Source organism: Leptopilina heterotoma, unplaced genomic scaffold (genome assembly GCF_015476425.1).
Source record: "Leptopilina heterotoma isolate Lh14 unplaced genomic scaffold, ASM1547642v1 Lhet_92, whole genome shotgun sequence".
Taxonomy (NCBI): Eukaryota; Metazoa; Arthropoda; class Insecta; order Hymenoptera; family Figitidae; genus Leptopilina; species Leptopilina heterotoma.
In genome coordinates this window covers 375,348-399,161 of record NW_025111199.1, presented here as the reverse complement: position 1 = coordinate 399,161, position 23,814 = coordinate 375,348, and the positions used below count along the sequence as shown (strand labels likewise).

Here is a 23,814-nt window from a genome sequence, read left to right as displayed (position 1 = left end):
TGGTATCAGGATAAGGCGAAGAGAACATGGTATCGCTGATGACCCAGTCAGAAGAGAATTGGCGGCAAGTCGAGAACTTCATAATCTCGGTTATGTCGAGGAAAGATCTCGACGGCCGCCAAAAAAGCGTAATTTAAACAGCTTTTAATTTGTTTGGTTTGTTTTTTGTTAATTTATTTTGTGATTTATTTGTCCTTATACAATTTTAATATATTCCGTTTTATGTTTCTAATATTATATACGCGTTTATTTTTTTTTCTTTTTTTTATATATCCGTTTGCAATTTTATCTTTTGACTGTTTACACTTAATTAAACATTTTTTTTTATTATTGTTGTGCTGTTAATTCCGCTTTTATATTGAAATAGTTTTGAATTTTTAACTATTAACGCAGGATGACCGCAGAGTAAAGCAGAAAGTCGCATTAGCGACAGAGTTGGAGCGCCACCCTCGAAGGCTAAAGTCTTACGACAGTTCCGAGGGAGGGTAAAGGGCTCCAAAAGAAGGGTTACGGGTTTTAGTGGGTCGGGCTGGTAGTAGGTCGCCAGTTTGTTAAATTTATTATAACATTTATTTATTCTTCTTTTTTTTATATTTCCTTTTGTTTTTTTTATCATACCAACCCCACATAACCTTGGAGTGCGGAATCCAAGGTATCTGTAGGCAGATTTCCCAAAAGTCCCTAAGCAAAAAATAATAATAATAATAATAATACAATATACAAGTGATCATTTCATTGTTTTTAGGCGTCTTTCCAATGATCCTATAGGAAAATTATTATTTGTTTGATTTATTTTTTATTTACAGACTTAAAATTAAATTCTTAGCAGTTAAATTTTATTATTTCAAAAATGTATAATGTTTCTAATGTTAACGAACAAATTTTAAAAACTTTAATTTTAATAAAACTTGAATGAAAACTGCATTAAAATTATTTTTAGAATGATAAAGAAATTATTTAAAAATTATTCTTATAGTAAGTTATTTGAAGCTACTATAGCAGATTATTTATTTTAATTTGCTATTAATATTTTATTTTGTTAAAGATTTATAGTTGTACCTATATGTAATATTATTATCTTTAGTACAATAAAAATATACTATTTTGTATTCCAGGTGAAATCAATTATACATTTATAGTTTCAAAATCAATTTCCAAAAAAAATAATTTAGATGATATATCTTAAAAAAATTTTATCCACATATTTTGAGTTCACTCCATAAGTAAATAAATAAAGAATTGAAAAAGAGCTTAATATAGTTTATTTTATTTGAAAGAAAATATACCTTCTGTGTTTAATATGAGGCTTCAAGAAGGATAAATAGTCATATAAGTACCAGTTCCTATTATCTTTTTTATCGTAGCGTGTAAAAGTTTCTCTTAAATTTTTCCAACATTTCCTCGGATCTGCAACAAATTATTTTTATTATTTTTTAAATAAAATTTTACACGCCGAATAAACATGTTTTTAAATTAAGAATTTTTGTTGTATTAAATTTCTTTAACTAATTTAACTAATTTAAATATAATTATTTCATTATAGTGAAATCTTATTAAATTAAATTTAGAAAATAAATAAAACTTACCTTCAATTTGGACTCCCATTGCCCATAGTTGCTCATTAATTATATTCCACTTAGCAGTTTTCTCCTTTTCTTTGTAGGTCTGGTGAAATTCTGATTCGTAAATCCAGGGGTTAGAACGCACTATATCAATTAATTTATGTTCATCAGTGTGTAGGTTCATTTTGTTATTATTTATCTTTGATTCCTATTTATGATCCAAGTGCACACTTCTTCACTAATTGATATTTTTTATTAACCTTTTATCATATTTTGTTTATTCAATGAAACAAAAATAAAAACAAGGGAATATTAATTTAAAACTAACTTCATGTATTAAAATAAAAATAATTAAACGTTTATTAATTTGAACAGCTTTCAATTGATATTCATTTAAAACAATTAAAAATGGCAGAAGCTCAAAGTGTTGATCCAAAGGAAATTTTAATTAATTTAGTTGAACAGTGCCCAATAATTTATGATAGAGAAAGAGAAGATTTTAGAGATGTGACTAAAAAAAGAAAAACATGGAATGAAATAGCGTCAGAGATGTACTTGGTTACACAAAAAGAATATTCAGGTTAACATTTTTTAAATCTTACCAAAAACAAGAAATTATAAATTAATTATTTTTTGTATGATATTATTATTGCTTCTTCATAAAATCATTGTTTTGTGACAATTTTCAAATTCCATTTCTTTATAAATATTTCAATTTTTACAAGAGTATCAAGACGAATCTATTGGTCTATATAAAGTATATTTTGTATGAGTATTTATAGAAGTAATGAGGATTAAAACCGAAAAATTCATTTTTTTTCTAAAACTATGTTGATTTACAATAAAATATTAAAAAATAGAAATTTTCAAAAAATTAATTTTTGTGAGTTTTGATATTTTATTACAATACTTTACGGGAATAATGCAATTTATATTATTTAAAAAATAAAGTTTTAATAGAAAAGCAAAGTGTTCATGAAGTGAACACAAAAATTTCAATTTTAACTTTGCAACGGTTTTAGTAATATTCTTATTTATCAACTATTAGTAACAGAAATCCAGAATATGTGGCATCTCCTAAGGACACAATATTATAATGCAACTCATAAGGAATATATTCCATCAGGATCGGCAACCCCAGAAAATGAGTCAACTTCATCGTTTCCATATGTTACAATCATGGACTTTGTTAAAAAGTGCAATGAACCACCCGTGTATGTATAAATTATAATATTATTATAATCTTTTATCAAATCATATTTTAAAAATTGTTAATTTATATAATTTATTTGCAAAGTCAAGAATCTGAACTCATTTATTATACAAAAAAATAGTTTACCTAAATGTCCGCCTCAATGAATTTTCCTCTGAAATCTCAAGGAAAGGATTTACTGTAGTCTCGAGAAAGCTGTAACCTTTCACTGAAAGCTTTTGAAAAGCTTCGATCTAGTTTTCAATAGGAGTTTAATTTGAAATTCGGGTCTTTCGCATATTTTTTCATTATTTAAAGAAAAATTGTTAGTTTCTTTATGGAAGACATTAATAATTTTTAATGATATAAAAACTTGATCCAAGAGTCCTTACAAAAATGTTATTTTCCATGGACATAATAAATTAGTACCAGATCATCAAAAGTCATAAAACGATATAGATACTGTTAGTAGTTTACTTTATCTCATATTTAAACGAAGGAATTTGAAAAAAATTTTAATTTGGGTTTTGAAAGTGCTTTAAAGTCCGATATAATTTTTTTTTTGGAGTCAGACTTGGAAGATTATGTTTGTGATTTAAATTTCTGGAAAGATTAAAGACTAATTTATCCGTTTTTTATTTAGAACTTTGGCAACTTATCATTTGCCCTGCCAACAAATGGACGATGACTCCGCTGGAGACATTGAATTAATTGATGATAATTTTCAAAATATGGAGGATTGTGAAATTATTGATGATGAGAATTGTCATTCTTGTAGTGGCGAAGATGATAATAATGAACTACGACAAATTGAAGAAGGTAACAATTGATTGTGGTAACAATTTTTTTATTTTTATTATTTAAGATGGAAAATTATTAATTTATTTTGAAAATTAATAGAAAATAATAGCAAGTAATAAATAAATTAATAAATTTAATATTTTTCAGGTCAAAGAAATCAATCTGACACAGAAACAGATCTTAGACGATTTGAAGCTGTCAATGATTATTTTTTCGTCATTAAAGATTATTGGAAAAAAGTTCCTGAAGAAAAAAGAAAGGATTGCTTTTTGAAATTGAAGAAATTGGTAGATGAAAAAATCGCCCAACGCTTGTTTTAATTTTTCTTAATAATTTGATTACATTGTTTGATTCAAATAGTACTATAAATAAATATTAATTGGTATTTGGATAAATTAAATTTAGAATCGTTTAAATTTTCATTAGGGTAAATGTGGGTATTATCGAGGAATTTTGAATACGTCATACATCCAAGTGGTTTAAAAATTATAAATGAATGTATATGGCTTTGTTTTTTATTTTAAATGAATATTTAAGCTTTCTTTTCTTTAAAAAAAAATTGCCAATGTTATAGAAAATAGTTTTAATCGTTAAATAAATGATTAAATAGAAGACTCCTTTGCTTGTAATTTCGCGGGACTTGTAATGGCTTGAGGGTATTTTCGCGTGTCAAATATCGCGGATGTGTGTATTTTCGCGTGTCAAATATCGTGGATGGCTAAAATAAGCTATTGTTTATTTGATTTTAGTAATAGATGCATATTTAAAATATTCTAACTGCAAAAAATGATTTATAAAATATTTAGAAGAAAAATTAATTAAAATCAAGTTTATAAATAAAGCACGAATTCGTATCTATTTAATAATGTTATTTCTTTTAATTAATATCACAAACGGGTACATAATTTTTTATAATAATTTAATAAATATAAAATAATATTTTTTTTTGGTTCTGTCTTTTCCAGTCAATTTTCTTTTAACAGTTCAGCTTCTTTCGCTTGCATGTCCTCTATTTGTTTTCTCAGTTCAACGGCTTCTCGTTTCGTTAATAATAATTCTTCTTTGGAGAGTGCTTTAGCTTCTAAATTTTTAATTTTTTGTTGTTGCTTTAAAAATTTTTCTTTTTCTTTTTGTAAACGTGTTTGCTCTTTTTCATAGTTCCGTTCTTCTCTTTTCACGCGCTTATTTTCTTTGTCAATTTTTGTTTTTTCTTGCTTTTCTCGTCTAATTATTCTTTTTAACTCTAATTCTTCTAACTTTTTAAGTTTTAAATTTTCTTTCTCTCGTGCAATTTCTTGCCATTGAGGACTAGACAGAACTGAAGGTATTTTTAGTCCGCTGTTTGCACGCTTTTTCTTTTGTACTTTCAAATCTAATTCCGGATAATGCAAAAGAGTTTTAAAATTTATTTCAGATTTTGAAATATCAGCTTCAATATTATTTGTGACATCTTTTAGAGAGGTTGAAGGAGTCGAAGAAGAGTTTTCTAACATCTGATCAGATTGAGCTGGGAATTTTAAAATCTCTTCACCCAATACGCTTATTGGTTGTGAAATAATTGTTTCTTTATTTTGGAACTGAATAATTATTTCTAAATTTGAAGAAGACTTCTGTTCAACAGGATGAGTTTCTGAATTAATAATATTCGGCGGAAAATCTGAATGTGTAAAATCTAAAATAATAGACTCGCCGATTTCAATTCGGTTAAGTTCTGAAAGTACTGAATTAGTCTTCGTATCGAAATGTAAAAGGGAACTACAGTCGGTTAGCTGTGTCAACGTTTCAATCTCATCTTCAAACTCAGTTAGTGATTGAGTTTTGGAAAAACTGGTCGTAAATTGCTCCATAGATATTTTTTCTGACTCTTGAATGATTTGAATGTCCTCGAATACCGTATCTGTCTCTTCCACGTCTGAATCAAGCACCATCTTCATTATGATTCGTTCTTGGTCATTTAATATTTCTCGATCTTCGAGTTGAATGTCCATGTTTTGAGCACTTCCATCGTTAAAATCAGCATTACGGGATGAAGTTGAAGCAGAAATCAAATTGTCGGCCTGAAAGGAACTTCGTTCCTGGTCATTTAATATTTCTCGATCTTCGAGTATTAAATCTTGTTGAATGTCCATGTTTTGAACACTTTCATCGTCAAAATCAGCATTACGGGATGAAGTTGAAGCAGAAATCAAATTGTCGGCCTGAAAGGAACAGGAATTTAAAATGAAAGGACAGGAACATTAAATTTATTTAATCATTAATATAAATAGAAAAAACATTTTATTAATAATATACCATTATATCATCATGATTGGAAGTGTGGTCTTGGTCAATGGTTTCTACGTTCAAAACTGAGGAATTTTTTAATTTCAACCAAAATTCAAATAAGCTTGTATCTTCGAGTCTTCCTGTCCAGTTTATGTTTTCATTACTTTTGAATAATTCTAATAAATACGGATCTAGTTTCTGCTCCACAAGTTGAAAAACCTGTTCATCAGGACATACAGTACTTTGAGTTTCAGAATTGTTTTCATTTTGATACGTAGGAGTAAGTATTTTCTTAAAAACTTTTGAAAAGTCTACAGCATCACAGTTTAGAGGATATAAACCACACACTCTAAAGCCATTTGGTAAAATTTGTTTCACATTCATATTGTCTAAAGTTGTTTTAAGTACTGAGGCAAACTGGAATTTTTTTATAGTGATATTGGCAATTCGTTCACAAAAGCCTTTTCATGTTTTTTGCCAATTTACTTTGAAAGTGTTGAAGAATGAAACGTCTAGGGGCTGCAAAATATGCGTAGAATTTGGGTATAAAGCAATTAGAACGATTTGCTTTTCTTGACAAAATTTACTCAAAGGTAACGTTATATGTGAAGAATGACCGTCAATGTACAAAATAACTGGCCTCAATACAAAATTTCTTTCTAGCCATGGTTCAAAAACGTTTGCAATATACTCATAAAAATTCTTTGCTGTCATCCATCCGTTATCTGAGAATCCAAATCCGTACTCAGCAGGTGCAACTTTAGCAATATTTTTGGTAAACACGTTTTTACTGCCTTTTGGAGCAAGGACTGGTGGCGGTTTTGGATTCAAAGGAACTCCTGTCTCATCAGCATTAAAAATTCGATCAGGTCCTATTTCCAATAGATTCTCTTCGCATAAATAATTTTCTATTTCAAGGAACCAATTTCTTATATTTTGTTCAGATACTGCAGCTCGACTAATTGATACATTTTCAGATATTCTTTGAGAAAGAGTCGGATGACGTTTTAAAAATCCTTCAAACCAAGTTCGTCCAGGTTTGTTATTAGTAAATATAGTCGTTATATTCTTCTTATTACAAATCATTTGCACGCTATCAATCAATTGCTGTTTCGTAACCGGAAATCCAACTTTACTACAATGAAATATCCATTTCACGAGCTCTGTTTCTTCTTCTGCGCTCAATACAGTGGGAGGTCCTGGTTTTTTATCTGCACATTTACCTAATTTTCTTGATCTGATTGTAGATTCTGGGACATTATATTTTCTTGATAGTTCCGCAATAGACTTTCCTTCCTGTGCTTCATTTACCGCCATTAAAAGATTTTCTCTTGAATAAATTGATCTCCCCTGCTTTATTTTACTAACTTTTTTATTTCTTGATTTTTTATTCTTACCCATTTGGTACTTTTTATTTTTTTCTTTATACTATCACTTTTAACTATTAACCTTTATTGTAAGGGTTATGATGACAGTTTCGAATAAAAAATAAACCGCGATAATACCCTCTCATTCACAAAAAACTGTATTCATTCTCGTGGACGTAAATATAAAATAAATATAAACTTTTTTTAACAAAACTATTTTTTTTAATGAAAAATAACAATATATTTAACGAAATATAAAAGGAAAATCATCTTTTATAATATTATATAACATAAATAAAACCATTTTTGACACCACTGTAGAGTTGAATCTCAAATGAAAATGGAGAATTTTTAGCCATTTTCAGATAACAATTTTTAAAACTTTTTTTAATACATTAAGTAATAGGAAAATAATCAACATATGATATAAATTATATTCCTTAGGTGTCAGATTCAATGAGTAATTTTTTTAAAGTCAAGAATCCTTATATTATTTGAAATATTAATTAAAATACAAAATACCGCGATAATACCCACTTTTACCCTAGTAACTGAATATGTAAGTCAATGAAAACTATAATTAATTTACTATTAATTCAAAATTCAATTAAAATTTTTTTTTTACTTTTAATTAATTAAATTTATAATTGATAGAAACAATTTAGATGTATTATTCATTATTTTGAGAAATTTAACATTGAGGTTAATGTTGCAATAAATAATAATTAAATTATTAATCAATCTAAATTTTTAAAGATTAAAATTGAGTAAAAATTATAGAGATAAAAAAATTGATAAAATATACTTAACCAATTATCGAAATAGGTAAATCCTTATTTGCTATATTTTTATCCAATTTCATTTCATTTCGCCGAAGATGAGAAGCAAGATTTTCTAAATTAACACGTGAGCCAATAAATTAAGAGTTTTTAAACGCAACTTATCATCGAACTTGGTCAAAATATTCATTGAAGGAACATAAAATTCCACCAGTTCCTTAAGAAAATATTTTTTAAATGCAGTATTAAAACTGATCAATGAAGTGTAACTGCCCTCGAAATTACTGTCTTTTTCAATAAAATATATAGAAAAAATTAGAACAAGCGGCCAGCATCGGAATTCAGATAAGCAACAAAAAAATCAATTTGTTGCCTAACATTTTGAGGGATCTCATGTTGTACATCGATATTGTTGACTTCTTCCACTTCCTCGTTTTCAACTTCCTCTTCATCAGGTTCTAAATAATAAAATGTTTTAAAATTATGTTTTATGTAGAAAGATAATTATATTTTATTGTAGATTTTAGTATTCCCCGCTTAACCTTTTCCGAACCATATTGGAATCTGAAATTCTACGATAGGCCATCTGGTGTTTACACGCTTTCGAAGCTTTCTTGGTTTTTTATCTCTTTTTGGAGCATATGTTAAAAAGAGATAAAAAAACCAAGATGGTTTCCGAAAGCAGGTATAGCGATGGGTCGTTTTTACGTGATTTCAAATCCCAATAGCAAGTAAAAATTCAATTAATAAAAAAAATATTTCATTATTTGTTTACCTTCTCGATTTTCCGGCAAAGGTACCTCTTCTTCTCGTTCCAACTTTCTTGTTATTGTGAAATTATGCAAACAAATTGTTGCCAACACAACCATCATACACGTCTCTAGCTTGAATCTTAGTGGATGCTGGAATATTTGCCACATGGATACCAATAAACCGAAAGCTGCTTCGATTGTTTGCCTTGCCCTCGATAATCTACCATAAATTATAATATATGAAATGAATTTCTTAAAAGTTTTTGTTTAAATGGTATAAGCTGTTTGTATGTATGTACATACCTATAATTATAATATTTCTGTTCATCACTGAGAACACGGCGGCGGGGAATGGGAGACATCAAAAAAGAATAACGCTGTGTAAAAATTTCGTCTCCTATGAAAAAATATGGCATTACAATTGTAGACCTTGGTAAAGTACGTTTTGGAGGCAGAGGAATCAGATCTTGAAGTAGAGCCTTGTAAAAATCAGTATTCCTCCATGCCGATAAATCGCTTACAGAACCTAAAACGCATATAAACATTAATTACTGCTTTTGTTGTCAAGTCGACCAAAATAGCTACGTAATATTACTGTAATGTTACATGTAATGTTAATAGCACTGTAAAAAAGGAGTTAAAATATATCTTCAAACAGGATTCTATAAAATTCACATGCTTTTGAAGTAAAAAGAAAAAGAATGAACTGTTGGGTGTGAAAGTACAACTCTACTGAGAGCTAAAGGGGTCATACAATGTGATGACTTTGTTTTTAAGTGTTTTCAGGGGTTTTTTGAAGAGCCATGAAAAATTATAACTTTAAAATTTTCACCATATATTGAGTAGTATTTTAATAGTAAATTCAAATTTCTTTCAAGTAAAAAAAGGCCGTCTATCGCCGACAAAGATTCTAACAGATTGATTGATATAAAATCAACGAAAATAGAATAGAATAATAATAATAAAATGGAATAACAAACCCTCTAAAAAGAAAGCCTATTCCTTTTTAAATTTTCTCAAAACTAATCATGAAGAATTGGTCTCCATTTCTGCCTTTAAAGTGGTGTTACCCATTAATTTATGAAATTTTCGCTATCGCCGCAGAACTAGGATTATTTAAAAATTATAAATTTCTGTTTTTACGCGGTTTCAATTTTTTTCATAAAAAACCTAGTTTTTTTGTTTCTATTTTGTCGTATAAAAACCTAATTTTTTTACAGTGTAGCATTACATGTGACATTACAGTGAAATGTGAATTGGAATCAATTTGAATCGGAGTCATGCTTTTTTGAATTTTTTATTACTATATTTTTATATCTGTTTACCATAATTTCCTATATCGACCCACGTAAAGCGACAGTAAGCATCGCAAATTGCTAATAGCTTAATACTGAAGAATTTTTTATAGTTGTAGTAAAGACTTCCACTGTGTGGTGGTTTATTTATGGCAAACTCTTTGCCATCCAAAGCTCCTACACAGTGGGGCAAATTCCACTTTACTCGAAAACTTTCAGATATTATTCGCCATTCTTGAGTAGTTCTTTCACGTAAGTACCATGGAGATAATTGACCAAAAATGACTTCACATACTTCATGCACCATTTTGTAAATCGTCGAACGCCCTACCCTGAATAAGTGTTGGGTTGTTCTTACACTGTCTCCATTTGCCAAATAGCTAAAACAAAAAAAAACAAGTTGTTCATTTCATGATCATTAAGCTTCCTCAATATAATATATACCAATTGTTTAATTTTTTATTTTAGAATAATTATTTTAAAGTGTTAAGATAAAATGTCAAAAAATACAAAATTTCAATTTTTTGTGAAAATTTAAAATATTTATTAATTCTATAAATTTTGATAAAATATATACTTTATATACATGAATCGATTCGTTTTTATGTCAGGAATGCAATTTTGACAAGAATTAATAAAAATTTTAATATAGAAAAAAGTTACTTCAAAAAATCCAAAAATTATTTTTTCAAAAATTAAAAAATTGTTGAAAAAAAATTTTTTTTTTAGATATTTTTGAAAATCCTTTTGTCTGATTTTTGGTATTCGTGACCGTAATACACCTACAAAATTTTATCAAAATCCGTCAATACGTGTAAGAGAAAATTTGTCCACAAGAATCGGTGACATTCACACACACACACACACACACACACACACACACACACACATACACACACACACACATACATACACACATACATCCGGACATTTGTTCCTCTCGACGAATTATATATACTACACTTGAAAATTTGTAAAAATAATTGGTTCTAAAAAATTCGGAAATCGACATCACTATAAGGCTTCCTTTATGAGGAAGCAACATTAAAACCTTGTCCGGCTTTTATGGGTGAATAAATTTTGTTTTTGTTATTTCCGTAAAAATAAATAAAAAAGTTATATTATAAATAATATAAAAACACTTTGTATGAATAGATATTAGATTCCAAAAAACCTTTCGTCGATACGATTTTCGAAATTATGAAAAAAATCATTTTTTAAATGATAAAAATATAAATATAAATAAATGATAAAAAGATTAGAAGGGATAAAAAGAGATATAAATATAAGGTTATAGAAAGAGATAAACAATTTGTATCTCTTTTAAGTATCCATTTTGCATCTCCAAACTATTATACCTTCTAATCTTTTTTATCCACTTTTTTTAATCTCTTTGTATCTCTTTACTTCCAGCAGGGTCGTCAGCACCATAAATGTTAAAAAAATTTCTGCATTATTATTCAGTCCAATTGTTATTTACTTTAATTTTTAACAAAAATTTTTTTAAATCAATTTCAAATATCCTGAAACTTTTCAATTTCAAAATTTTTCAAATTGAATACTTTTCAAAATTCTTTAATGCAATTTTTTTTAAATAACTGAATTCTTTTAGAAAATGTTATTAAAATGGTATACATATATATTAAAAGTCAGTTAATTCAGGAAAATTTTTTAAAATTATTGAATTTCTGTAATTATTTGCAATATCTCCAAAATACATTTTTTAGTGTTTTTAACTAAAATCCTTTTATAAATCCATTATTTTTAATAATTAATTAAATATATGCCTATTAAAAATATATTTAATTTCAGAAGAATTTGAATTATTAATATTTTTCACAAATCTAAGTTCATTAAAATTTCTAATTAAATTCATTAAAAATTAAAACCTTTGATGTTCATTTTATTTAAGAAAATTGTAAACGAAACTCTTTTAAAAGACAATTAATTTTGAATATTTAAGTAAAATTATTTATTAAATCATTTACAAGTAATAATTTAAATATTATGTTACTTTTTTCTAGGTAATTGTTTTAAAATTATTGTATTATAAATCTTAAACAACTAAATTACTTACTTTAAAATGAGTGCTAGTCGGAGTCTTGGTGGTAGAGGTTCTCTTCTGCTAACCTTCTTGAGATGTGGACCAACAATATTGAAAAGCACTTCAAAATCATCAGGTGTCATTCGAGTCATACTAAAAAATTCTTCGTGATCTTCGCGCATAAAATATAAAAATAAATTTTCGTATGCACCAAATGCATTTCTCATGTGACTTCTAATATGTGCTTTAACCCACCAACGTCGAAAGGATCTCCTTTGCTTTTTTAAAATAAATAAAAGGCGAAAAACACTTGTCCACTGCATAATTATCAAAATAATAATATTATACAAACTCATTTTTGAATGAAATACAAATATTACACGTTCCGTTAAATAACTGTCAAACACAAAAAACAAATGTATTTACACACCTGTCAAACACGTGTTGCGAGCATGTCACGTTAACAAAACGTAAACGTTACGTTCACGTTAGTCGTCCGATTTATCTATTGTGGACTCAACCTGAGAGCAAAAGCGGGATGACCAAACAGTGTGAGCAAAAGTGAGTTGATTTTTCTTGGGCGTAAGAATGGGTTAGACAAATGCTGCGTGGAAAAGTGGATTTACTTTTATTTGGGAGCAAAAGCAGGTTAAGGGTCTAACCCATTTTTGCTCCCAGTCAAAACTTAAATCTCTTTTGCCCGTAGCTCCCCCACCATGTCATACCATGCGACCACATACACACTCTCGCTGCGAACTGAGATCTCGTCAGTGAGCCACATTTTCTTTTTCTTCTAAAATTTCTCGAGAAAGGCTTTACAGGGCTACCGATGCACTTTAAAATACACGCGTATAAAAGCGTAAATGTCTTTTTAAGCTTTTATAAAATAAATTTAATATTATATTAAAACTTTGCATAAAAATTTAATACCTATTATAATTTTATTCGTTATTTTTGATTTTTAAAACATTAATAATCCCGATGTTTTCAAATAAAATCTTCACAAATAGGTCAATCGTTGAAGTTTTAAGCATTATTTTAGTTAGTTATGGTAATTTTAAAGTTGCATAAAGATTTTTATACAATTAGTGCAAAAAAGTCCGTAATTTAAAAATATTTTAATGTTAATAACTCTAGATAAAAAAACAATGATTAATAATAATTAAAAACAATTATAACAAAACAGTATGTTAAATATTTATTTTAATGTATTTTTATTTGTGCTTATTGCTGGAAAATTGTCTAAGATTTTTCAATTTTTCTATGTAATAATTTTTACTGGAAAACATCTATAATATTTTCTCAAACATTTTCTTGCCTGGCTGTCGTCAGATACTTTGCCTCGATACCTACCGTCCGCAGATAATAAAAATCGGCTCAGCGAGGGCAAATTGAATGCTGTAGGTACTCAGGTACTATGTACGTTTTGCACCTTGTCGAAATTTCATGCTTTTGTGCTTATTATTTTCAGTTGAATATTTTCTGAAGCTTGGAAAAGCCATTTTAGAATTCAGTCTTTTCCCCGCTCTAAACCTGAGCACAGGTGCAGTTTGCAGTTTCAGAATTTTTCAAATTTATCAGAAAGTGGTTCATTTTTATACACTTAAAAAAGTTCTCTAAAATTTGTAAAGACATTCTAATTTTAGTGTATATTGAAATTGTTTTGGGTCAGAATTCGTGAAATTTTCACAGAAAATAAAAAGTATTTTTTTTAAATCGAAGTGTTGAAAAAACATTTCTATTTGGCCTTAAGAATGTGTCCACCAAAAAACAGGAAAAAAAATTATTTTTTATAAAAGTTATTGCAAAATTAATTTTTTAGCAACTTTTTAAACAAAATTTTATTTCTCCTAAATGAATGAACCGATTTAAATGAACCAAGCGGGAATATCAAGGGGATAAAATATACTTTCGTTTAGAATTAGAAAATTTTTAAAAAGTTTATTTTTTAATAATTATTTAATAAATTTTTTATAAACAATTAATTTTTTTTAATGTTCTGCGCCTTTTAAAAATTTGAAAAAAATATTAACATACACTTAAAACTATAAGAAATCAAAATCCGTTGAGAAAATTTTGGAGCGACAATTATTTTAAAAATTATAAACAAATTATATTGAACGGAGATGCGATTTTGATGATTTTCAGAATTAAAACATTATTTTTAACTATGAAATGAACAAAACACTGTCAAATTAACATTTTTATTCAATTATATAACCATAAAAATTGATAAAAATGATCAAAAACTAAGTTCAGCGTTGATGCACAACACCGCGCCAATATAATTTGTTTATAACTTTTAAAATAATTGTCGCTCCAAAATTTTCTCAACGGATTTTGATTTCTTATAGTTTTAAGTGTATGTTAATATTTTTTTCCAATTTTTAAAAGGCGCAGAACATTAAAAAAAATTAATTGTTTATAAAAAATTTATTAAATAATTATTAAAAAATAAACTTTTTAAAAATTTTCTAATTCTAAAGGAAAGTATATTTTATCCCCTTGATATTCCCGCTTGGTTCATTTAAATCGGTTCATTCATTTAGGAGAAATAAAATTTTGTTTAAAAAGTTGCTAAAAAATTAATTTTGCAATAACTTTTATAAAAAATAATTTTTTTTTCTGTTTTTTGGTGGACACATTCTTAAGGCCAAATAGAAATGTTTTTTCAACACTTCGATTTAAAAAAAATACTTTTTATTTTCTGTGAAAATTTCACGAATTCTGACCCTTTGTGTATACGTTTTAATTTTAAAATGAATTCTAAACCAGAAGGTAAGAAAAATAATATTTTAAATAAATGAAAAAAAATTTTATTTCATTAAGTTTTTTGTTAGAAAAATTTTTAATTGTAATGTCTTTTGCAGAAGCCAATGAAGATATATACATATAATATATCAACAGACTCGGATACAAGTAATTTAATCAGTAGTGAAACATCCGAAGAAGGTAAAGAAATCGAAGGTAAGCTGAATATAAATTTTTTCACTCCAAATAGAACAATTATAATCATTTGGGAAAATACCAAGTTATATTGTTTAATGTATTGTTTTATAATTTTACCTTTACAAAATCGATCTTTTAACCTGTCATCTAATTGCTTTTCATTTTTTCAATACGAAAACAATTGATTAATACATGAAAACTGGTACTTTATCAATTTTTTCTAAAAGTTATGATATTCAATAATATTTTTCCAAAATATGATGTGCTTGAATTTCTGATCTGCCATTAAAATAGCTATTTTCTCAAACTTCAAAGCGAAAAAACTTCTTGATGCCTATATTTTATTTAAAAGTTGTCCAAAGCAAATTTGTTTGTTTATTCATCTAGAATTTAAACAAAATAGTAAGAACCTTCGGCAAAAACAAAATTTCCGACTTTTTCCCTAAAAAAAGGTCCAACAACAATAGTATATTTCCTTGTTTTCTTCCCGCTAAATCCGAATTTCAAGTCAGAATTGACAGATGTGAACAAAATTTTGAGCTAAACTCGAAAAATGACTCAAAAAACCGAATTATAATGACGTAAATGAAAAATTTTTCTGTGACGCTACAAAAGTATGTTATGTTGCGTTTAAAAAAAATTTGTGTTTTGAAACAGTTACCGGTAATTTTTCTAAAACCAATTTCCCGAATGTCTAAAATCCTGAATACCTTTTTTCCAAATCTAATTTCCCGAAGGTCTATGTACCCAAAAAAATTTTCGTTTTTTATTAAAAAATGGATATATGTGCGATTCCAAAATTAGTAGTTATTTCTTAATCAAATCACTTAATTCAACATAAAAAACGAAAAAATTGTTTATATTATGTTTGTACAAAATTTTGATAAACAAAACAGGTATTAAATAATAATTGAATAACTTTTGAACGACCAAACGAAATTAAATGAGACCAACACTAAACGAATCTTTGCTGTGGTTTCTTTAAGATTCCAAAAAAATTTAACGGAAACATTTTTTTACAATATTTTAATATTTTTGTTCATTTTTGAGGGTAAACATTAGAAGTTTCTACTACTTGTCGTGTAATTCTACTCTATATGTGTTCATTCTACTCAGTTTAAAATTTTTATTTTTTTGGAAAAATTTCCAAAAATTTAATAAATCTTAAATTTTAAAAATAACATTTAAAAAGTTATATAACAGTTTAAAAACTTATTTATTATTTAATTTACAAAAAAATATTTTTAAATAAAGAAACTGAAAAAAGTTTTCATGGTCCTTAGTTAAAAAAAGCACTATTTTGAAAATTTTGAGCCTATTATGTGATCATTATGCAAAAAGAGTAAAATTATGCAGTAAGTTAAAAATTATGCAATATTATGCGCTCTAGAAACATGTTGTAAAAGGTTTAAAACATGAATTAACTTAATATTATAATGTTTCTACTTGATTTTAAAAAATTATGCAATTATGCAGTCGCATAATCTTCCTTTCTCTATTTATATATGATATTTTTCAAATTTTTTTATTAATATTTTTTTATAGATCTTTCGTCACCACGAAAAAAAAAGTTTGTCGAAAAGGAATGAGGCAACCACATTTACACAAAAGGTTTATATCAAAAGAAAACGTCGAAAGAGGACGAGAGCGAATTGCATTATCAGGAAAAATAATTAAAGCGAAGAAATTCATTAGCCAGACATTGTGTCAATGCAAGTTGGACTGTCCAACAAAAATAGATCCTCTTCGACAAGAAGAAATTTTTAACAGCTATTATCAAGATTCGAATAGGGCTCAAAAAGTTTTACTACTACGTTCATTTGTCGATAAAGTTCTAGCAAAATGCAGAAATGAAACGAATAGGCTTATTATTCCCATAAAGAGGCATGATTTTAACTTTGAATATTACTTAACTGACAGTTTGGGTGTGAGAAATAAAGTGTGTACATCGTTTTTCTATAAATGTATTCAAATTTCAAAATCTGCATTAAATCGAGCAATCAATTCTGCAACATTTAACCCAAGTGGCACTGAAAAACGTGGAAAAAGTTCTTCAGCGAATAGAACTCCTGATTTTGCTAGATCTGCTGTGAGGTCATTTATTAATCGGTTTCCGGCTTACAAGTCGCATTACGGTCGTTCTTCTTCCCAAAAGAAGTACTTAAATCCTAATCTGAACCTAGCTCAAATGTATAGAATGTATAAAGAGTAATGTGATAACGAAAATATCCAACCGGTATCTGAAACCATATTTTGCGAGATTTTTAATGAAGAATTCAATCTCAGCTTTAAAAGACCGCATTCCGACACTTGCAAAACTTGCGATAGTTTTAAAGCTCAATTACAAGATGATACTTTGTCTGACGAAAAAAAGGAGGAAATATTAAAAACAAAGGAAAACTACCAGTTTTTGGATTAAAAAATTAAAGAAGAATTTAAGAATGATGTCCTGGATGCGTCAGAAGATACGGTTGTTTTGACATTCGACCTACAGAAAGTTTTAGAAACACCATAGCTTACAACTGGAATTGCCTTTTATAAACGGCAGTTGTCTACATACAATCTATGTATCTATGATGAAACGGATCAACGAGGTAAATAAATATATTTTAGACACACATTTTTTCTTTAATTAAGTACATAAATACTTTAGGAAAAAAAATTTTAAAAATAATTTTTAATAATATATTTTATATTAACATATAAATTGAATTTGTTTTATTTATATATAAAATAATAAAGACTTTTAATATCAAACATTTATTTTAATTGTAATAAAAAATTAAACATATGGCCATTTATATTTTCTCGAATTTTTTTGTATTGTTGTAGCATATATGTACGTTTGGTCGGAAAATGTAGCTTCCAGAGGTGGACAAGAAGTTGGATTCTGCTTACTAAAACATTCGAAAAATCACATCAAGGAAACGACCAAACATGTAATTCTATATTCGGATTCTTGCGGTGGTCAAAAAAGAAATATTAAAGTTTCATTTATGTTGAAGCATTTTCTTGCTTCGAGCAACATTGAATTGATTGAACATTAGTTTTATATGTCAGGACATAGCTACAACGGTTGTGACCGAAATTTCGGTTACATTGAAAAAGAAAGACGAAATATTGAAGCTGTTAATGACCCCGATCACTAGATTCATATAATAAAAAATACAAGAAAGAACGAGCCAAAGTTCATTGTCACAAAAATGGAAACAAGTGATTTTTTTACTTCACAGGAGTTAGAGGAGCACATTACTAACATAAAAAAAGATGTCAATAAAGACAATATTAACTGGTTAAAAGCAAGATCGTTGAAGCACGACAAAGAACAACCTTTTTATTTGTTTATGACGTGCGACGACGAAACTGTACGTCTGTACAGAGAGTGGACATTGGACGGAAACATGCAACCGAAGAGGATTTTAGGGACATTGAGTTGTCCCTATTATGCCCAAACGGTAGGACAATAACCAAACAAAAATTCAATGATCTCATGGCGTTAATGGAATTTATTCCACAAAGGTATAGGCATTTCTATCAAAATTTAAGGACTAACGATTCCTCTAAAGACTATGATTTCGTCAGTGACGACAGCGATTAAGTCTTAAAGAAATCACTTGCATAACATTTTTGGACAATGAATTCTGACAATAAAAATAATTTTTAAAAATTATTTACTAGCTAAAATAACTAATAATATTTTGGTATTTTAACAAAAATGCATAGTTCCTTTTTACCTTAAAACTCTTTATTTTTCATAATATTCTCATCAGCTTATTAACTTAGAATAAAAGTTACTATTATTTTGAAATATTGTTTAAAATATATTTTTACAATTAAATTAATAAAATTTTTATAATAGATATTATGCAAATAAATATGAATTTTATATTAATAAATGTCTTTATTTATTTGTTTACATTTATTGTAATATAAAAAATTCTAAAAAAATTTTAAATAATGAAAGTATATATTTCATTATTTAAAAGTTTTTGAGTATTTTTATATTACAATAAATAAATAAATATTTATGCAACTTTAAAATAACCATAACTAACTAAAACAATGTTTAAAACTTCATCGATTGACCTATTTGTAAAACTTTTATTCTGAAATATATCGGGATTATTAATGTTTCAAAAATAAAAAATAACGAACAAAATTATAATATATATTTAATTTTTATGCAAAATTTTAATATTACATTAAGAAATTTTATAAAAGTTTAAAAATATCGATTTAAATAAAGAACATCTTCATGAGGAAGCGAGGTGTTAATTAAAATATATAAACACTAAAAATGCATATTTTAACTAGTCAGCGGTTTTTATTAATTAATTATTTATAAATTAATGAGTAAAAAAATTTATTTACTATGCAAAACTCACGCTTTTCGCGTGTACTTTCAAGTGCATCGGTAGCCCTGTAAAGCCTGTCTCGATAAATTTTAGAAGAAAACGAAAATCTGGCTCACTGACGAGATCTCAGCTCGCAGCGAGAGTGTGTAAGTAGACGCATGGTGGGGGAGCAACAACTCATTATATCTTTATCCCGCTTTTGCGCCCACAGAAATCCTATCCCGCTTTTGCTCTAATACTTTCTCAACTCATTTTTGCTCGCAGCGTATAATTCGTTTCGCTTTTCTACGGAAAAGAAAACGTAACTCACTTTTGCTTCCACTGTTTGATCATACCACTTTTGCTCTCAGCCCCTCAAATGTTGTTTAACGTTTCGACAGCGCGGCTGCCCTCTTCAGAAACTATAATTTATTTAACAAAAAAAGAAATAAAATAATTAAATTAAAATACATTCTTAAAAATATGAAGTTCATAATTATAAACTTATTTTTAAACAATTATTTACCGAAAAAATAAACAAAATTAGAAAAGGTTCCAAAAGTTGTTTTATTTTACACACCTGACTCGGAATGATCGTTAAATTCAATGTTTATTAAATATTTATAACAACCGAGTGTTAATATCATATAATAATTTTATAAAAAATGACCATGGATCTGGAACGGTCATGTGATGACAGTGCATCAAACGTATTTGAATTTGCTTCTACTGCTCATCAACAACATATTCATAAGATGTGGATCAACATTAATCAAGACTACACCAAGTTCACATCTCAACTACATTTTCTTTTGAATTGTCGTGCGTATGATTTGACACCAAAACATATTGATTCCATTACCTGTGTCTAATTGTAATCGCCACGACAAAGACGTTCCTTTTGGAACCTTTTCTAATTTTGTTTATTTTTTCGGTAAATAATTGTTCAAAAATAAGTTTATAATTATTAACTTCATATTTTTAAGAATGTATTTTAATTTAATTATTTAATTTCTTTTTTTGTTAAATAAATTATAGTTTCTGAAGAGGGCAGCCGCGCTGTCGAAACCTTAAACAACATTTGTTGTTTTATTTTACACGGCGGACTCGGAATGATCGTTAAATGTAATGTTTATTAAATATTATTTTTATTATTACAGATTATTTGAAAATTCATTCGCAACTTTAAGATTAGGTAATAGGTTATTGTTATGAAAAATATTGCCGACAAAACTTAAAAAAAATAATACCGAAGTCATTTAGAAATGTACTATTTTATTAGATTTAAACAAGCAGTGTCCGGACACTGCCGACAATAAGTGTCCCGCCATTGCCGAAACAGTGATTTACGGTAATAACGAGCTACAATTGTGTCTATCGCACTATTATGCATAATGTTCTAAGAATTTTGAAGATATCTTACATACTAATAACTTAAAATATTTGGCGTTCACCAAATTTTGAAAAGTTTAATTTTATAAACACTCTTTCTTACGAAGAATAAAACTTTAAACCTTGCTTAAAACTATTGACAGCATTGTAGTGACAGATTTTACATCCAGAAAGTGTGTATTATATAAAAAAGCTTCAACAGAATAAAACTTTACTTTTACATAAAAAGAGCAACACTGTCAACTCAGCTGTTTGAAATATCGCAGTGTCTCGCTATACCCGCTGTCCCGCCACTGCCGACAACGCCTTATTAATTATATTTATTACTTTAAGAAACTGTAGGTATTAAAAGATGTAATTGATAGTTTAATATTTATTACTTTCTTTAACCGTTATTAATATTAAGTTACATTAATACAATTATGCAGAGAACGAGTCTATCGTATCTGAAGCCGTAGCTTTAGATACTTGTTTCCAATAAAAGGACAAGACTTATTCTGACTCTAAGGTAACAGCCCTTAGTTAAGAGGTGCAACGTGATATTTTAGGGAGAAACACGTTTTTAGTAATGTTAAATAGGAGTTGGTTCAGAGAGATGGATAGAAAATAGAAACTCCGTTACAAATAATCTTTAAAATATTCTTTCTTTTCTTAAATGAGGCCAATAATCTACAGGTAAATCTGTCAAAGTCATTTGAATCTGTTCTCGTCTTTTAATATTTACTCTTTGTGTAGAGTAAGTTAAATCTAAAAATCTTGGTTCTTCTTCCTCGGGTAACTTCATCCCATGGTTGGAAATAGAGTGTATTAGACTATTTTTCATTATATTGGTTTCACTTGTTTCATTATCAAGAAGTGAAGATTCATACGCTACACAAACATAGATATCTTGATTTTTGACATATCTTTCTAATGATTTTGGAGTGCTTCTGTTTTCTCCTTCTTCTTCGCAGTTAAAAAACATGGATACTTCTGCCCACATAGTTTCACTTTTTTATCTGGTCATAAAGTTTTTTCTGCATGGACTTTACACCAGATGAGATATCTAAACAGTAATCATTTTCAGTTCACACGGAAAAGCCAAAAACGCGAAGAACCATCAATACTGCAACATGACTGGTAGTATTGAATCTTTCTTCTTTTAATACATCAGTCATACATATACTTAGCAGCATTTATTATAAAAACTAAAACATACCTGGTTGGATTGGATTCTCTACTCTTCAGTTTCTTAAGAACACTAGAATCACAAGGAAGAGCTTTTATTCTCCTGCTACCAGATGATGTTTAAATTTGATTGACATCTTCTCCAATATTGATAGATGTAGAAGAAGTAGTAGTTACATTAGTTTTGACGACCTTTAAAAATATACTAAAATTAATAAAAATTAAGCATATCTGAGAAGTATGTTGGAAAATCTTACTATCAGTTGGAGAGTTTGTTACCAGACTTGAAGAAACAGTCTCTTGAATCGGCTTCCTCGGTGAACAGTCGTAAACCACCATTAAAAGAAAAGAAGAGTTTGGATAATGTTCAGACAGACTTTTCAAGATATTAAGATTAAACATATTTGTTTCATCTTCTTCAAGAATAAACTACCAAAAAGTTTTTAAATGTTACAATAGAATATTGCAGCAAGCTACACTGCAATCTTCCTGTGAGTAGGATAGTTCAAGCTTGCAGAAATTTTACTGCAAGATTACTTGATATCTAAGTACATATAAACAATATTTTGTAACAAGGAAACGTAAATAGCAAGATAAGTTGAACTTAATATTCAAATTTGTGCAAGCCTCAGTAATTAATTCTTCCAAAGAATCACTACAGACAAGACTTTAGCTACTTCGGTTTGGGTTGGTAACTTTGTATAAACGCGGAACCGTAATAATTCTAAAAGAATAAGATTTGTTAGTTTTTAGTATGCAAATTAAAATGTTTTTAATATATTTTATTTATCTTGTAAAAATTTTTTTTTTACATTACTATAACTAATTCTTGCGATTAGTTACAGTTTCAATAGTACAGAGAATTATATGGTTAAAAATATTTACTGTCACATAATTTGAAAAACCTTAACAAATTACAGGTTGCAAAACAACAATTTGCAATTATTCTAGAAAATTTAGTTACTCAAACGGAATTCATAAATCAAAATCACTTTATAAATAACATATTTTTATGTATAATTAGATTGAAGGAATATTAAAAAGTATCCGGATAAAATTATTGCATAACTAAATATTAAATCTGCTATTTTGAAATGACGAGTAACAATTGTAAAGCAATTTTAATGAAATTTACAAATATTTTTATAATTTGTTTAAAAATTCCGACAGATTAAACAAAGTGTTATTAAAAATAATTTTTAAATACGATTCAAAATACATTATGTATTTATTTGTTATACTGTCTTCATCCTTACAATCTTGGCTATATAGATGCTTTACATCAAAGTATAATTTTATTTGCAATGTTCTACTCAAAACTTAATACTATAAAATTTGTCTTCCAAACAACTTATATCTGTATAAAGAAATCCCCTTGCCAAAAACCTACACAGAAACATTGCATAAATGTTTATTTATAGTCATTTTTCTTAAAGCTTGTTAAAAAATTTCATGTAAAAATGTATTATATATTCTATTTAAAGAAACTTTTTATCCAATTAATTAATGTAAACAATAAAAATTTTCTATCCTTGAAATTAAACTTATTGTTATTCTTAATAATATCAACTACAGCCCACGTTGAAGTTGTGCTGAAAAAAAGAAATCAAATTATGTTTATAAATCAGCTTTTATGTAATAGGATAAAATGTTTCATATGTCAAACGTCAATTTAATATAATATAATAATTGTATTTATAATTTATAATTGTATTTATCTTATTACAACGGCTCCAATATGAGACACAAAAGTTAAAAATTAAGAGATTTTCATAATATCTGGTATATAGAGATTTTTAGGAATGTTGAATTTGAGCTTGATGTTACAAAATTCGAAAGGGTAATCTAATTTAAGCTTATTCTGACTGCTGGTATTTATTTAATTGATATTAAATTCAGTATATCAGAACAAAAC

The 23,814-nt window shown here is 27.5% G+C and overlaps 3 protein-coding genes across 3 annotated transcripts in view; 1 reads left to right on the top strand and 2 right to left on the bottom strand.

Annotated features, from left to right (window-relative positions):
* Nucleotides 1–2,627: 2,627 nt before the first annotated feature.
* Nucleotides 2,628–4,627, top strand: LOC122511997. The gene is made up of 2 exons (XM_043627601.1): nt 2,628–2,776; nt 3,398–4,627. The coding sequence occupies exons 1-2, from the start codon at nt 2,628–2,630 to the stop codon at nt 3,582–3,584; spliced, it is 336 nt and encodes a 111-aa protein (XP_043483536.1). The 3' UTR covers nt 3,585–4,627.
* A 3,618-nt stretch (nt 4,628–8,245) lies between these two features.
* On the bottom strand, nt 8,246–12,754 carry LOC122512032. Its single transcript, XM_043627638.1, has 5 exons — nt 12,091–12,754; nt 10,044–10,393; nt 9,022–9,244; nt 8,742–8,938; nt 8,246–8,424 (listed from the first exon to the last, which is right to left on the bottom strand). Exons 1-5 carry the CDS (start codon nt 12,411–12,413, stop codon nt 8,282–8,284), a joined length of 1,236 nt encoding a protein of 411 aa, XP_043483573.1. The 5' UTR covers nt 12,414–12,754; the 3' UTR covers nt 8,246–8,281.
* Nucleotides 12,755–21,023: 8,269 nt separating this feature from the next.
* The window catches only part of LOC122511974, a 40,542-nt gene continuing 37,751 nt past the window's right edge, over nt 21,024–23,814 (bottom strand). The window contains exons 15-16 of the mRNA XM_043627571.1: nt 21,931–23,491; nt 21,024–21,777 (exon numbers count right to left, since the gene is read on the bottom strand). Coding sequence (XP_043483506.1) covers nt 23,469–23,491 — 23 coding nt within the window. The 3' untranslated portion in view covers nt 21,024–21,777; nt 21,931–23,468. The remainder of the gene's footprint in view (nt 21,778–21,930; nt 23,492–23,814) is intronic.